The sequence below is a fragment of the Sceloporus occidentalis genome, unplaced genomic scaffold, assembly GCF_023333645.1.
Source record: "Sceloporus occidentalis isolate IW3139 unplaced genomic scaffold, rSceOcc1.0.p SCAF_135, whole genome shotgun sequence".
In the NCBI taxonomy this organism is placed as follows: domain Eukaryota; kingdom Metazoa; phylum Chordata; class Lepidosauria; order Squamata; family Phrynosomatidae; genus Sceloporus; species Sceloporus occidentalis.
In genome coordinates this window covers 191,195-207,399 of record NW_028317115.1, presented here as the reverse complement: position 1 = coordinate 207,399, position 16,205 = coordinate 191,195, and the positions used below count along the sequence as shown (strand labels likewise).

General features: G+C 35.1%; 1 protein-coding gene across 4 annotated transcripts in view; it reads right to left on the bottom strand.

The window, feature by feature from the left end:
- The window catches only part of LOC149281319 (slit homolog 2 protein-like), a 146,592-nt gene that overhangs the window by 38,182 nt on the left and 92,205 nt on the right, over positions 1 to 16,205 (bottom strand). For all 4 annotated transcript variants that reach the window (XM_089499421.1, XM_089499423.1, XM_089499422.1 and 1 more), the window contains exons 5-7: positions 15,039 to 15,110; positions 6,822 to 6,893; positions 1,935 to 2,006 (exon numbers count right to left, since the gene is read on the bottom strand). In XM_089499421.1, the coding sequence (XP_089355547.1) occupies positions 1,935 to 2,006; positions 6,822 to 6,893; positions 15,039 to 15,110 (216 nt within the window). The remainder of the gene's footprint in view (positions 1 to 1,934; positions 2,007 to 6,821; positions 6,894 to 15,038; positions 15,111 to 16,205) is intronic.

Genomic DNA, 16,205 nt, shown 5'->3' with positions numbered 1-16,205 from the left:
CGGAACAAAAGAGTGGAGTGAGGGCAAAAAACAAAAACAAGTTTCAAGTAAATTGCTCTATGGGGGTAGCACATTGACAGCAAGATAAAAAGGTCATAAAAGATTTGGCTCCCAATTAGAAATATCAGTAAGTCTTGCTTTATTAGTCTCTATAGAAACTGTCTGCAAAATCCTTTTATGCTGAACGAGGCAGAATAATTCAATATAAAACACTCCCTCGTATCCCCTTTCTGATTTCCTCTCTTTTTGTTTAATCAAAGAAAAGGGGATTAGTTGCTCTTGGCCCACTGGGACCTGTGATCAATGCAGTGCTTAAAATTAAAAGATTTAAGTGACAATGCAATGGGAATTAAGTATCGGTACAGGGGCCAGCACAAAATAATTTCCCGATACCAAGAAGCAAGTACACTTTACACAAATAACATATCAGAAAAATATTTGTACTGCAGTAAAGTCCTTAATAAACCCAGAATGGTCACTGGACAAGCTGAAGAAGCTGCTTTTACTTTACACAGATTATTATTATTATTTATTGTTTTATATAGCGCTATCAAATTCCGTAGCGCTGTACAATGGGGTTGTTATAAAAATAGGAGTGAAATTGATAAAAAGGTTAAATGACGGGGACAATTTATCTGCATTTTTTTGCATACTAATAGTTTAGTACGAAAAGTACATTGTTTTATACAGAGCTCAAGGATTCACCGGACAACAAAGTAAGAACTATTTGAGTACAGCCAGTATATTAAATAATCAAATCATGGAATTTCAGCCAGTGTTACATTCAAAACTTTCACGCCAATAGGTTGTATTATGTAATTCAACATATTCGTAGAACAAGGCACACAATAACATAAGATATTAAGGGTCTATTCTAAACATACCGTTGAAACCTTGAAGAAAATGTATGCGACTCGCAATGTTCTATAAAAAATGTTGGCCAATAAAAAGTGAGACACAAAGAGGACACTATCATCTTCAGGATCACTACGGCAATAGCAATTTTTGTATTTTCCCTTAAATAAGGTGAATAGTTGAATTCTACATTTAATGTATTTTTGCTCTTACAATTGTCCCCGACAAAGTAATAGCACCTTAGCCCTTTTCAGTGGATCCTGTCCATTCAAACAAAATAATTGGAATGAATTTGAAAATATCCCACTCAATCTCAAGAGCTAATTCCATGCTACATAGATGATCAGAAACCTAGTTCTTTTTAATTAGGTTCCCCTGTTGGAAAGTAATAAAAGCATAAAAGATTCCCCATTTATCAAAGCTGACAACTCACCAAAGTTCTATGTTGATAAATTAAATCTGACTTTCTTAGTTTGTCAATAGAGGTTAGGGATCTTTAGTCTAACAGTTTTTGTTTGTGCTTCAAAAAATAATTTTAGATTATATAAGATTGTTTAAAATAAGGCTACTGCATTTCCCTGATAGTCTATTTGTTCTCCATATTAAATTATTCCAGAATGTTCATATGTTTTTGAAATCCAATTTAGTTGTATTATATATATTATATATATATAATTACTAGACTGTTGAGCAGCTGGAAAACATTAGTGTAGGCAAAAAAACAATTACTCTTTTTTTCTCCAAAAAAAGCAACTTTCAACTATTTTTAAGTACATTTTTTTCCTCCAATTCATATATCGATCATTTAATTTAAATATTTATATAAACCCAAATAACATATTTTAGACGTGATTAATAACACCACCAAGTATTTCCCATTTGACTGCAGGTAGGAAGTTGTACCGTCGATCACCTATTAGCGATACTTTCACCGGCCAACGTTGACAGCTTATGAAATGACTAGTTGTTTAAGCAATTTTTATTGAATATATTTTAAAATCAGTTCTGTTTACTTGGCAATAACAACCAAGTTTCATAGTTACATAAAAAAAAAATAACATTAATCAGAAACCACTCACAAAATTCTGAGTTTGGGCATGTGGTTGAAGCTCGCCACCGAAAGCCGAGTGATGTTGTTATTGTTGAGAGTGCTGTAAAAGATGAAAGAGATTAAGTCAGTACCCCTAAGGCAACAACGCAATTTGCTATACTTTTGTCTATTTTCATTTGAAAACACAAAATTTATTGTTTGAAAAATCTGTTCAACATGTTTCCTCGATGATGAATAATCAGGCACAGCAACCATATTAATTGCAATGAACCTTAACTAAAGATATCGCTGGATTAGCTTGAAATATTTTAACGTCTGCATTACATTTCCCACAGGCTATTTCCACTTATTCAATGTGATACCAATAAAAACTCTAGCTGTACGCCCAATTAATACAGTTCTGTCGGTAAATGAGTACCATGAAGACATTTTGGAAGCAGGTGCCCTGTGGGAGCATAAAGTCAAAAAAGGGTCAAGGAACTACACTATAGTTTTTTCATACAACATCGTAAATAGACATACATTACCTGTATGGTTCAGTTATACTATATTATTTCCAAAAGACAAACATTTTCTATAAATAAATGTCTACTTATATATTGCTAACGTTAGTACCAATGTTTTATATACTTTAAAATACCAAAGTCAACAAGTAAAGATATTAAAAAGATAATACAAGTGGACGGTAAAGTTTAAATTATCGTTTGCTGTGGCGCTTTTAGGGCATTCGATGAGGAAGAAAAAAAAGAAGACAAGAAAATACAACACAGTTAATTAGTAGAACTAAAACACGAAAAAAATCTAAAATAGTCAAAGCACGATAAAATTGAAAATACTCTGTGCGCTTTGAAGATAATCATGGATAAAGAAACAAGCTAACTGTATGCAGAAGGTAGTCTTATGAACATAATCACCTGAAGCCATCCTGGAAGTTGCCTTACTTTGGAGAGGTCTTTGGATTAAATGTGGCGCAAGTCATGGAAGATGAAGATTATATGAAGCTTCAAGGAGGTGGCCAGTGACTGAGCCAATGAGGTAAATGCGGCTCTACGCAGTAATAACCGCAAGTGAGTCTTCCTCCAATCAAGGACTTACTCCCACTTCCAAGCTTATTAACCAAACTGCTCTGCTCTTCATGGGGTGATCTGAGATACCACCCACCGATGACCGCAGAATTCTACTCAACAGATATGGGTGTGGGCACCATAAATCCTGCACTATACGATTGTGTCTCATGCCCCAAGATGGCTTCATTTTATTAAACTGCAACGGCTCCCATCAGTGCTACTTCTGTATAATGAGATATGGTACTTAGAAGATGATGAAGAATGAAGAAATGTTATAATGTCCAGATGGTCAAATTTTAGTTGTTTTGGAGTATGTTTTTTAAAGAAGTTTTATGTGCCGTATTTTCATTAACATATTTTATATTACATTTTTTTCAATTTTCAGTCTTTTCAAAACGTATGGTTTTATTATTTTTTTATATTTTTGGTCCACGTGTTTCATCACTTGGAACCATAGGTCAACTGTAGACAATCTGTAGAGATTTATATGTAGGCCTACCCAATACTAAAAGATTTTCCTAAAGATTATTCAGTATCTTAATTGAATATTTTTTTCAGCTTCTGATATTTAAACATTTGCAAATGTTGCATTATTTAATGGCAATAGCAGTTATTGTTATATGTTGAAGTCAGTGTAACTCAGTGAAAGTCAGAGAAAATTCACTTGAAATTATATACGGTCTATACTGTATGATTCCATAAGGAAGATTAACACAACCACTCTACTAACATATATGAGATATATATATATATATATACATATTATGTGTGACAAATATTGATTTGAGATAGTATATGCCTACTCAAACCAAGAGGACAATTTTATTCCCTAAATCTGGCACTATAGGAAGCAAATTTCTGAAATAAAATAATATTTGATTTTCAAAATGTTGACACAGAACACTAGCCTCCATTTGGAACCAATGTCAAATACCCGCCCTGTCTTTGATTTGCTTTAATTTTGTATTAATTCTTGTAATACTTATGGGCAAGTTGTCAGTTGAAGTCCAAAATATTTTACCCCTTTTTAGACCCCCTAAGCACCTAAATCCATTGTGTATGACTGTAAGAGATTATTTTTAGTGGAATTTTGATGATACCAATGGATAGAATAGGTATTTTTTTTTTCCAAAAACTATAATGTTTTCTTCTTAAAAAAAATAATGACATAATCATAATATTAAAATGTATTAATATGAAGAATATATTAATTAAATAGAGTTTTTTGTGGAATAAGTAGTGCCGTTACATCAGTAAATTTTTCTGCCAAAAGACTAAGTGGCCAACTTATCTATCACATTTTTATTATTATTATTTATTCAATGTCATTTAGGACAACTAGCCTCACATTAATGGCTTAATTCTTATAATAAATTTTAGTCATTAGCCCAATTGAATCAAAAGACACAAAAACAAAATTCATCATAAAGGGTAATCAAGCCACATCTATTATCTCGCAAGGATTCAACAAAGGTGACGAACATTTTGTAGGAAATTACATAATAATTCTATTAAAAAAAAGAAAAATGTAAGTATTAATAATTTATTTTGCAATATGCACAGCACTGCCATATATTTGAAGCTGATTTTTTTATAATAGATTTCCTTCTTTGTATCAATGATAAGGTTATTGAAGAATGTTCATCTAGCAGGAGATATAGTTGACTTATTGGGCTGGATTTAATGCCAGAGATAAATATATCTCAAATAGCTTAAAAGTAAGATTCTCATAAGATGCTATGGAAAAAAATAGATTAACAACAGACGTTCATTGCGCCCGATAAAATGTAAAAAAAAATAAAATAAAAAAAATAATAAAAATATTTCTTTCTATCGTACAGGAGGATTGTAATTCAATTACATTGAAAGGCGCTAGGCTGTAGAACTCATATAGTCTCTTAAGCGCCAAGAGGGACCAGAAAAATTAAACCTATATATGCACAATTATTCATTTTTTTAGATGCTGTTGTGGGGGAGATGATGCCCCCTAAATCTATCCTTCCCCGGAAATGTGATGAAAGGTCCTGAATGTCTCCAGACATAGTGCTGATGATATTGGTAGTGATAAAACGACGCTAACCCAACATAACCTTCATGTAACCTTCACTACTTTATACAGTAACAATAAGCGGAACTACAATACTTGTGTTTTAACATTCATTTTAAACTTAGATTATGAATGATAGCACAATCCAGACAAAGATTTATTGTACAGCGCTACGGAATTTTTTGGCGCTATATAAAACAATAAATCATAATAAATAATAATAATTTAAATGTATTCAGATTGGCGTGGCAACCTTTGTGCTATATCAACAATCCAAATACTTAAGTAAGGTGATATTGATTCAGTACGAAAAACTACACTCCTTGAACGGCTCTATGAAGATTAGTAAAATATCTCCTCTCCATAGTTGCTGCGCTAACAATATGGCAGTCATACAGAATACCAAAAAGTTTGCTTGAGTGGCTCAAGGACTACTCTAAGAGATTGTAAGCTCTCAAGAACCGGACTCTCCTCTACTTCTTACGCCTTTTCAGAGGAAACAGCTGTAACATGATGCCAATACATTGAGACTTTTTGGGTCCAAGCGACACTTGTGTGGTGTCATTTAGGCTATTATATGATGCCAATGGATGCTTTACCCCAATGGCCTTTTCTAATCTTTCCGGAATCCGCCTCATTCGGTTTTATTCTTATCCGCATTGTTGAAAATGCTTCTGATAAAAAGGGAACGCCTTGGGTAACAAAGATTGTGAGAAAGTGCCGCGTCTATATGTGTCTAAAAAAACATTTTTTGTGGACACATTGGACTCTCAAGGCTATTATATTATGACGCTATAAATTTAAATGTAATATTTGTTTCCCAACAACAATATTTAAGGCAATTTCCCTTTGGAATTTGGTGCGAGCCGCTTCCAGGCTCGAATGTTGAAGCTGCCTAAGAAATGCAGAGAATTTTATGATAAATGAATTAATAACAAAAAAAACCCTGCATATGTCTGAATTAAATATATGCGAATATAAGCACATCTGTCCAGATAATAAAAAGAGTATATTTAGCAATTAACCGGTTATATGCCAAAAGGATAAAGAATAAATCTAGAGGAAGCGCAAAATAAAATGTATCAATCGTACACATAGGATTTAACGACGTGAAGGCCTCTCTAAAGGTTATAAGGATACATTGGCAAGAAATTGTATTCTTTCCAATAGAAATAACAGCGGTATAACTAATTCTTCACATCCAACTTTCTCCAGGTGACGGATCAAATATTGTTTGTAATTCTTTGTAGGATACAAGTTAAGAGAGACATGGGCTACAAAAATATCACTGCCTGCACAAAACATGCGCACCTACACATAGCTAGGTATATATAGCACCTATATTTGTAAAATGCATCATTTTAGGTTATACGTAAAACAAGGCAATCCAGTAATATGATTAAACACAGTTTTAAAAAAAAATATATGAATGTACATTTATACATAATATATAGCGTACACTTATATACATTAAGAATGTTTTGAATTCATCTGTTTAATTATTTTACTTAGCTTTTCACAAATTAAGTAATTAAGTAATAAATATTCTACTTACAAGCAATTTTAAATGCACAAAAGCAACAATGAAACAGATACAATGTATATGGCTTTAAATACCTAGAACAAAAAAACTGGAATGCCCAAAGAGCACATAGATTAAAAACATGTTAAAACAAGTAATGCGGTAAAAGATTTATGGAAAATCCTGCCGTTTTCCGGATTCTGAGAAAACGCCAGGAGAAGGTAAAAAAAAAAGAAAAAAAGAATGGTGTGTGTCTGTAGAGATTGGAAGTATACTTACAGCACTTCCAGGTCCCGCAGAGCTCGGAATGCCCCATCTTCTATACAGCTGATCTGGTTGTAATCCAGCTGCCTGCGGAACAGATCGGGAGTTTAAAACAAGAACGTGAAACGGCTTCCTGAAGAGCGTAGGAACGCTAGGGCCACATTCACTAAACGCAGTCATGCTACCCTGCGCTGCCACCCAACTCTTCGGGTGTCTCCCCTTCTCCTTTGCTCTGGCCCGTCTGCACAAACAGTAGCTCGGAGAAAAAGCCCCAGTAAATAATAAGTGCACCTTATATGAAATGCCAAAGGAAGGCAATTTCATTACATCAAGTAAAGCTATCCATTAAAAGCTCTCAGCGTCATCTCGCTGAAACAATTTCATTAAGGTAAAGGACTGTAAATCACTTAATGTCACGCGCATCCCCTCGGTGACCGAACACAATCCATTTATCAGAGAAACCAGCTGCATGTTAATTTTACTATCTTTGGCAAGAAAAGGAAAGAAGCCATTCCCGTTTAATACGGACAATTTTTTATTTTCTTTTTTCTTTAAGTCACTGGGCTTTTTATGGTTTTACGAGCGAGTCCACATTACAGATGTCATTGCAGACGGTCTTTTGGGGAATGCGGCTTAAAATACAGGCATACATTTGAGGTCACAGGGAGGATGTGCGTCTCAGGGGGTCACGGAATGAGCTTTCGGCTTAATCGTGTTCTTAGTCATTCATGGGATATGTATGAAAACAGCGCATAGCGTTTGGATGAAAAAAAGGCAGAAATGAACAAAGCTTACAATATCCCTGGCTAAAGAAATATAGAATTTGACGGCAGATAAGAACTGTTCGGCGCATCTAGTCTGCCCATTTTTCCCGATGTAAAGACTCGGACTTTAATCAGTCCCTGATGTTGTTTTAGACTCAGGATAGCTTTTTGCCAACCGCATATACGTTTAAACTCCCTCACTGTATTAGCCTCTAACACTTCTGCTGGAAAGCTGTTCCATTTATCTACCACCCTCTCAGTATAGTAAAACTTCTAATCTAACCCTCTGGTATTTCTCCTCATTTGAAATAAGAATTTGTAATAAGTTTCCAGAGAATGTGATAGTAACGTGGAACAGCCTTTCAGCAGATGTGGTAGATGTTAATAAAGTGAGGGGATTTAAACATACGCGGAAAGACAAGATCAGGGATCAAATAAAATCTGAGGTTCTACAGAGGGGGGAAATGTCTATATACTATACTGGGCCAAATGCTTTTTATTTGCCGTCAAATTCTATGTTTTTGTGTTTGGAGTGGATCAGTTAACAGAACATCGGAAAATCTACCGCACAGGGAGTAGCCGATGTTCATTTTGTTACAGAACTCACTGGCTGTTCTCAATGGTTTTGAAAGTACCGAGAAACACATGTGATGCGTTTTTAGGGCTGCGGGAATGAGTCTTGTTACGACTGAAGAATATAATATAGTTCTACAGGCGAAAGTTTTGCAGTTTGAGGTTAGGACTGAGGGTCTGTGACAGATCCAGGCAGACCGGAGCTCTATTTAGCTGGTTTTTACAGATAAAATGCATTTTTAAACAATAATGTCCTATTTTCACAATTCTTCTGAATTAGCGCAGCTCCGAGCGCTTCCTGCTGACGTTCGGCAAGTGGAACAGTAGGAGGTGACAGGTGTTCACTGGGCAGATACATTAATCTGCCGGCTACCCAGCGGCCTTGGTGTGAGGATTATAGTCAGGGGAGGGCTGGCAAGGGAGGAAAAAGCCATCTTTGCTGTGGTTATTTTGGGACACCACCAAAAGTTTTTTATGTTCTAAAAAGTCTGAGTCTTGCTCACCCAAGAACAAAATATCTTGCCTTACAACGACTCCCTAGAACCAACAACCCTAGATGTACATGGGCTCATCAGCGAGGTACGGATGGCATCGCTGTAGGCACTGCGAGGAAAGATGTCCGCCTCACCTTTTACTCTGGAGGAAAGAGAGCTTCTCAAACAAAGAAAATACGTACAAAGGCAAGAGTAGATCAGTCGAGAACAGAAACTGTAGTTTACCCTACAGCGAGTCCCTGCTTGGGGATTACACATATAGCCTTGATGATAACTACATTTATAGTTATGTTGGGTATCATTTGCACCCCAAGGAGATCCTTTGTGTGCTCCATTGACGTTTTATGTGATCATATTTTGGGGAATGTCTCCACAAATTTTTCAGAAAGAAATTACCATAAAATTAATTATAACCTACAATATATAGCATGGTATGTCGATCTTAATTTAAATTATAAAAAAAGATATAAAAAAAACAACTATATTTGCTCAATGCTGAACAAAGAATATTCAACGTACAACTCACAAAACTATTAACTCTTTCATTGCCAGAGACGTGTGCCAAGCATCTAGAATTGCAGAAATAAAGAACTTACAAATTATCCTAATATTATCTTAATATTTTAAGGCATAACTCAGCTAATGGGATGGTTGTATATTCTAACATATATTGAATATATGATCCACAAATTGCCGTGATTTGTATTTTTTGCGTTGCCTTCAGCCCCATATATTTTAACGCACATCTCTAACTTGCTTGGCAAAATAAATCATTAACATAAAATCTTTACCCACAATATTTAATCTTCTCTACGCCAAAATATGGACAAATAAAATCCAGGGAACACAATAAAATGCTTATACCGTTGCTCTGTATTTCCATTTCATCCATCAAACTTGCTACAAGACGTTAGTCCATTATCTGTATAGAAGCTGACAAGTCATCGTAAGGAACACCCCATGGGAACTCTTCATACAATTCAAATATAAGCAAAAGCCCCTCTTCACTCGTGCCCCTGAGTCACCTTCTAATTACTTAAAGAGTATTTTTACCATAAAAATTAAGTTAGGCTTAATGCCATTGAGAAAAGCTGAACCGTCTGAAGACACAAGCCCTTTTAAAGTGTTTGGTTAAGATATTTTGGGTGGACATCTGTATAAAGAGGATGCGTACAGAATTCAGCATGTTTACAGTCTATGGTAATTTGGCACATTGTTTTTTCCGGTTGTTATTTTGTTTTTTATTACTATGTTGAAATAGAATTTGATGCCAAATAAAAATATGGATTGTAAATATTACAAGATAAAAAAAAAACAACCCTTTGATCACCTGTGGTTTTGGCTTTAAAAAGCTTTTTATATAACACAGATTTATTCAATAAGTTGTAGGTTGGTTGTGGTGATAAAAAAAAAATGACACATCAAAATATTAAGTACACAATTATAAGAGAGCTTAGTCTGCAGAGTTTCTCCTGCAATGAGATGAAGTCATTTTCTCATCCAAATTTACTAAATACCCGCACTATTATAAAGCCCCATAGCACTTTCCTTGGTTTATAGCCATGTGGAATCTGATGGCGCTATATAAAACAATAAATAATAATAATAATAATTTAATAGATTTCTGAGTAAATGAAAAATATTGTAACAAAGTGAACAAGGTTAATGTTGCCAGGAAATATTATTTTTTCTTTGTATATATATATATATATATATATATATATATATGTTTAATATATATCACATGATACACATGGCTATAGAACGCTGCTAATGTGCTACTAGTTACTTAGTTGCCTGTAGTAAGTCCATACAAAATATAAAATCACAACAAGGATTGTGATTAATATACATGTATGGAGTTGTACCGTGTGAGCCATAGAAAGAGAGAAAGCAAGCTATGGGCTTACTGACGTATAATGGATTGCAAGCTTTGAAGACTATAGATGTGATCTTGTAATTGGAGAATATACCACGTATGCCAACTTCTTATTTTAATTCCCAGTGAAGAAATACCAACGGAGTATTATTTCATTTTGCAAGGGACGTTCTGTTTTCATTGTACGGAACAAAATGAAGAAATATAACATCCTGTAAAAATATGCCCTCCGATACGGAAGATTCATTTCTGCCGAGCAATTAAGTAAATTGGCTTTTTATGAAAGTGATAATATAGATGTACAGCACAATACTTTAACCTCCCGCGCTATATATCAAAGTCATTTGAATTGCACAGGAGCATCAAATGTTTCTCCTAATACACCACCAAAGAGGGATTGCTTCCAGACAAATTGGCAAAATCTTTTAATGCCATCAAATTTGCCTAATGCAGTCTGTAGGTTAATCTGTAAAAGTGCGAGCTGTATGTATGCCCATATCTTATTATCCTTAGCTGTCAATATATAAATCACTGCTGACGCAGCCTCTTCTAAATCACTCTAGAGAGCCTTTCACGGAGGAGAAGTCCTTCCAGGCAGTCGTAAAGCAAGCGGTACTTCTTCCTTTCACCAGATGCGGAAAGCCGTCGCGTTGTTTTAAAGAAAGCGGATATCAGATAATAGGCTTTTTCTTACTGATTTTCACATGCGCGTTATCCTTTGGCAACCATTAATACGTTGGATGGCAAAACGATACAAGCTTAATAAAGATTAGTAGATTGTATTACTGTAGATGAGCCTAATAAGCTTCCCAATAAGAGTTATTGAATGAAAAGCAAACTGCCACGGTTATAGCTTTCATCAGAACTAAATACATTTTATTATTTGTTTGCCAAGTACCGGAACTTTTTTGGAGATAATTATTTTAAAAGCTCACTTTATGGAAGCTGAGATTGAGGGCAGCCTGTGGCAGAGCCAGCATTATCCGAGCAATTTCCTGAAGTTTCCTCCCTTCTCCTCCTTACTTATAAAAGCTGTCTGAGCCAATCAACAACAATCAGCAACCTATCAAACGAGGAGAGATAACTTTATGGGACTGAATAATCAGAGAGTAATCTGTACCATCTGAGTTGACGGTCGATTTCATGAATGAGCCAGACTTACCCCCTTTGGTTGTTTTTTTTTATGTTTTTTATTACTATGTTGAAATAGAATTTGATGCTACTATTATACAAATAAGAAATATGGATGGTAAATATCACAAGGTAAAAAATACACGCTACTATTAAAAAAACAAGGTACTATGCTTACAGCAATGTTTCTGTTAACCTTTTATATAGAGTTTCACGTGTCTGTATTTAATTATACTGTCTGTTAATAGTACCCAGTTATTCACAGCGCTGTCCAACTTTTTATTAACAAATGCTGCCTCTATTAAACTAGTTATAATAAAGCAATGGGATGGTTCTGGGGCAATATTGCTTTAGAAAAAAGTAGAATTTGAATAGCATGCTGAAGATGTTATAAAGTTATAAAATGGGGCTATAAAACGAATGAATCTGATAGGTATCCTAAAACATTTACAGCATCTTTATCTCATACACTATATATTGTTGGCGGAGGAGACTGCTCTGCAGAGCGCTCGGGTCTGTTAAGAAGAAATATATACAGTGAAGCACAGAAAGCTTCAAATAACGCATGTTTAGGATTCTATTGTTCTCCGATATATATATATATATATATATATATATATATATATATATATATATTATGCTCATTAATTGAACCAGAATGGTTAAGGTGCTGAATGAACAGGTGAAGGGTTACTGGCGGAGCGCTGAATGCCGCAATGCTCCTAGCTGGTTCACCGCAGTTCATTCGGAAATAAAATAATGTAATCTCTAACTATTAGTTTCTATTAAACCTTTGATTTCCTCGTTATGGTGATTTACTGTTCTTCATTGTGAGAATATAGTATTTCTGAAATTGCTATGGAAACTTCGGAGGTTGGGGGTACTCGAGCAGTTGGCCCCTAATTTTATGTGAAATGCCCCATTGTTTAATAAAACCTTTCACTCATCTTCGCTTCCATCCCATAAAACTGATCACACGTCACCTTCATAATAGTAGCATAGCGGAATTTGGCTGAAATATCATCAGGTTTTACTAACAGAAACACCATTACACCGGCCAACGTCAGCTCTGTATAAATATTATTAATACAGTCACTGACAGAAATACGCAATCTGACAGCCCGAAAAAATAAATAGCCGCGCTCACTTATGTTTCAATTTCTTTCAAGCTAGACCCGAAATTGTCTGTAATTTGGATTTTTTTTATTAAAGCCAGGGAGAACTACTTGCTATTATCTACCACTATTGAGCCACTATCATGGAATCCTCTCTTTGTGTTATCTTTGATTGTGAGAAGCGATGTGTAATTTGGCACTGTATAAATAAAATGTAATAATTATAATATTTTTTGTTGCAAATTCAGATTTTTTTTTCTTCCCTTTGCTGGACACATAAATTGCTGTTTTTTTCCACAATGTCTTATTAGTCTGCACTGTGGCCAGTAGCCTAACCCCTCCTGTCTTGTATTATATTATAGATTTTCCTCTTTGTTCTTTTTCACGATCTTCAATTTTTAAAACACCTATGCTGCAATGTACCTATAAGCAGTAGATGGGTTCAGTTCATGAGTATTGTGTTTTACATATTTTATAGAGTGTGTTTTCATGCTAAATAGTTTCTTTTTCGTTTTCTTTAAATCAATGTCCTCAATGTCTTTAATTCCATATCTAGAATAGACCGATCACTTAACTTATTTATGCTCTCCCTTCTCTTTGATTGCCTTGGAGTGCAATGCATTAGCTGATGATACAGAATCATTAGGAATTCACAGCTTCAATGAACCTGGAAAGTATCTCTTTAGATTTAATAATTTTATGTATGGGCAGATGTGAAGAATTTATAGCAGATAGGGGGCATTAGTAAAGGTTGGGATTGGTTGATTTCGTAACCTTACTCAATAACCTTTGTTATTACTACAAATGTCCCTTGCCGTTGAAGACCCCAGGAATGGATTTGGAATGAAAAAAGACCCTGGTACTTTAAGGCCAACAGCCCATAAATCCCATGCATGCGGCTGACCACATGACCCAGCTAGACTATTGCAGCATGCCACATACAGTAAGTGGAAGGTACAAGGCCTAATGCCCAGACTGGACCTGGTTGTAAGTGCCAGAGATGCCACTTATGTTACCTTGAGAAAATAATCGATTAAATAAATATATTTTTAATTGGCAATAAATGTTTCGTAGTTTCATTTAAAAAAAAAAAAAAATTTATAATAAACAAAATGATTGCGTAGCCACCTATGCGCTTCACTGGCTTCCGAAGAGTAATAGGAGTTGCTGCCATACTACAGTTAATATTTTCAGGGATATATTGGTTAGAGTTGCGTATTTATCCGACAACTGGTTCTGCTCAATCACTGGATCTCTGTAATAAAAGTTTATTTGAAACTTTGAAATAGGTTATAATTGAAAGAAGGCCTAAAGCTAAGTGCAGGCTGATGCATATAATCATTTAGTAACTAGAAATAGCCTCAGGATAATCCCAATAGTAACAGCCTGTCAAAAAGAATTTTTATTTTCTAAAACTAACAGTTGTAAAGGATGTCTAAAGCGATTTGCTAAATCATTATGAATCAGACAGCAAGTCGGGAAACCTATAAGTAAAGATGACTGAACAGCATGTCAGGCAGCAGTCAGGCAACGGATAAAGATTATAAATGGATCAATATATCACTATTAGCCGCTGTCCTTGGTATATTTTGGAGCACGGTCTCTAGCGTCAGAATTCACGGTTCGGAATCTTAGCTACGGAAGGAGAATGAAGACAGATGATCCATGCATCTTTTTATCAGGCTATGGCCGTGTATGCACTTTATTCACAAAACAAATCTCCTATTTTATTGTGACAGGCTGCCTTGTAAAAACATTGTTAAAAAATCCTCTAATGCTATTTATTCTTTTGTTGAGTGCTTGTCGAGTAAGGGGGCACCCTTATAGCCTTATATAATTAATAGGGAAGGGTATTATTATTATTATTTATTGAGTTATATAGCGCCATCATATTCTGGAGCGCTGTACAATGGGTCATCCTATGCTAATGCAGCACTAAGTGCACAGAGCTACGGATAATGATGGCGCTATATAAAACAATAAATAATAATAAGTTACTGTGGCATAAACGTAACATGCGATTATCTCATCGTGGATTTAATTTTACTTAATGGTGTTTGCGACATTCTGGAAGGCAGCTGCCTTAAGGAGGTGAAAAAAATCATTTCTAGCTATTTCTTGCAACAAAAAGTAAACGGCGAAAAAAGATGTAGGACAGAAAATCTGGCAAAAGATATTTTTTTTACTTACATTTCTGAAACATGAGTTTAGTGTTATTGAAGTTGTAATGGATTGCCCCGAAGAACACATCTACGCAGGGAAAAAAAAATACTTACAGATTCTTAATATCCACGGCTCCACGAAACGCCTTTCTCGGGATTGCTTGAATCTGGTTTTCACTGAGGTCCCTGAAAACACACAAAAAGGGAGAGATTCAATTGATGTAGTTATATAGTTATATAGTTCATATCCTAAAAAAAACCAAGCAAAATAAGAATTAAAATTCATAACTGAAAGAACTAATGAATAATGAACTGATTTATACACAGCCTTAAAACAATCTATAAGGAGTGGATCGAGTATAGACTGAATACTATTACAACCCAAAAACAATACTACGGAAATTGTAATCAAAAACAGTGGGAAAAAAAAGGAGAACATAAACATTGGTTTGTAACATGTCTCAGTATCCATGAATGTATGTAGATTGTTACACGCGGAGGAGGGCTGGTATACAGATGTTCTATTAAAATACACACAGAGTTACATTTCTTCATATAATATGCTAGTAAAAATCAGATTCATGGGGTTTGCATATAAAGACCAGTTCTGGCGCAAAATGGTTAAAATAGTGTAATCTCTACGGCTACTCATACAATGTTCCCGGTTACTTCTCCGCTTTCAGTATTTTGCACCAGAATTGCTGTTATGAGTTAATTTATAGAAAATGTCAAAGTAGCTCCTGTAGTTAAACTTTAACATTTCCAAAAAGCAAGTAGAAAGTATTGGCTGGACTTACTAGCCTAAGATCATTTCATTTCAGAATATTGACTACCAATTTCCTACAGACTGCAATGGGAATTTCGAAATTAAAAACAGGGATGACGTTTAACCCTTTGTTATATCCCATTTGACTCACGGCAATCGTTTTTTATTGAAGACAGCACATCTTATGACCCTGGGTACTGTATGCTCAATGACGTTCTTAGTGGGGGAGCCCCTACTTCCAATTGCTATGGATTATAACTCCCATCATTGTCAGCACGTTAAAGGGTGATCTCACTCAGTCCCGTATAAGTACCCTTGGCCTTTTGTAATGACCCCACGCATCTAATAACACCTGGGTCCCACACTTGAAAGATGATCTCACAGGGGCGCTACACCCTCTTAAATCCTAATCTCCTATTCCGATGCTTGGCACGCACTCTAATATATGAGTTAAAGTCTGAAATCAAGCTCCACATATGCTTTGTACACTGCCCAAAATGTTCTTGGCTATTTTA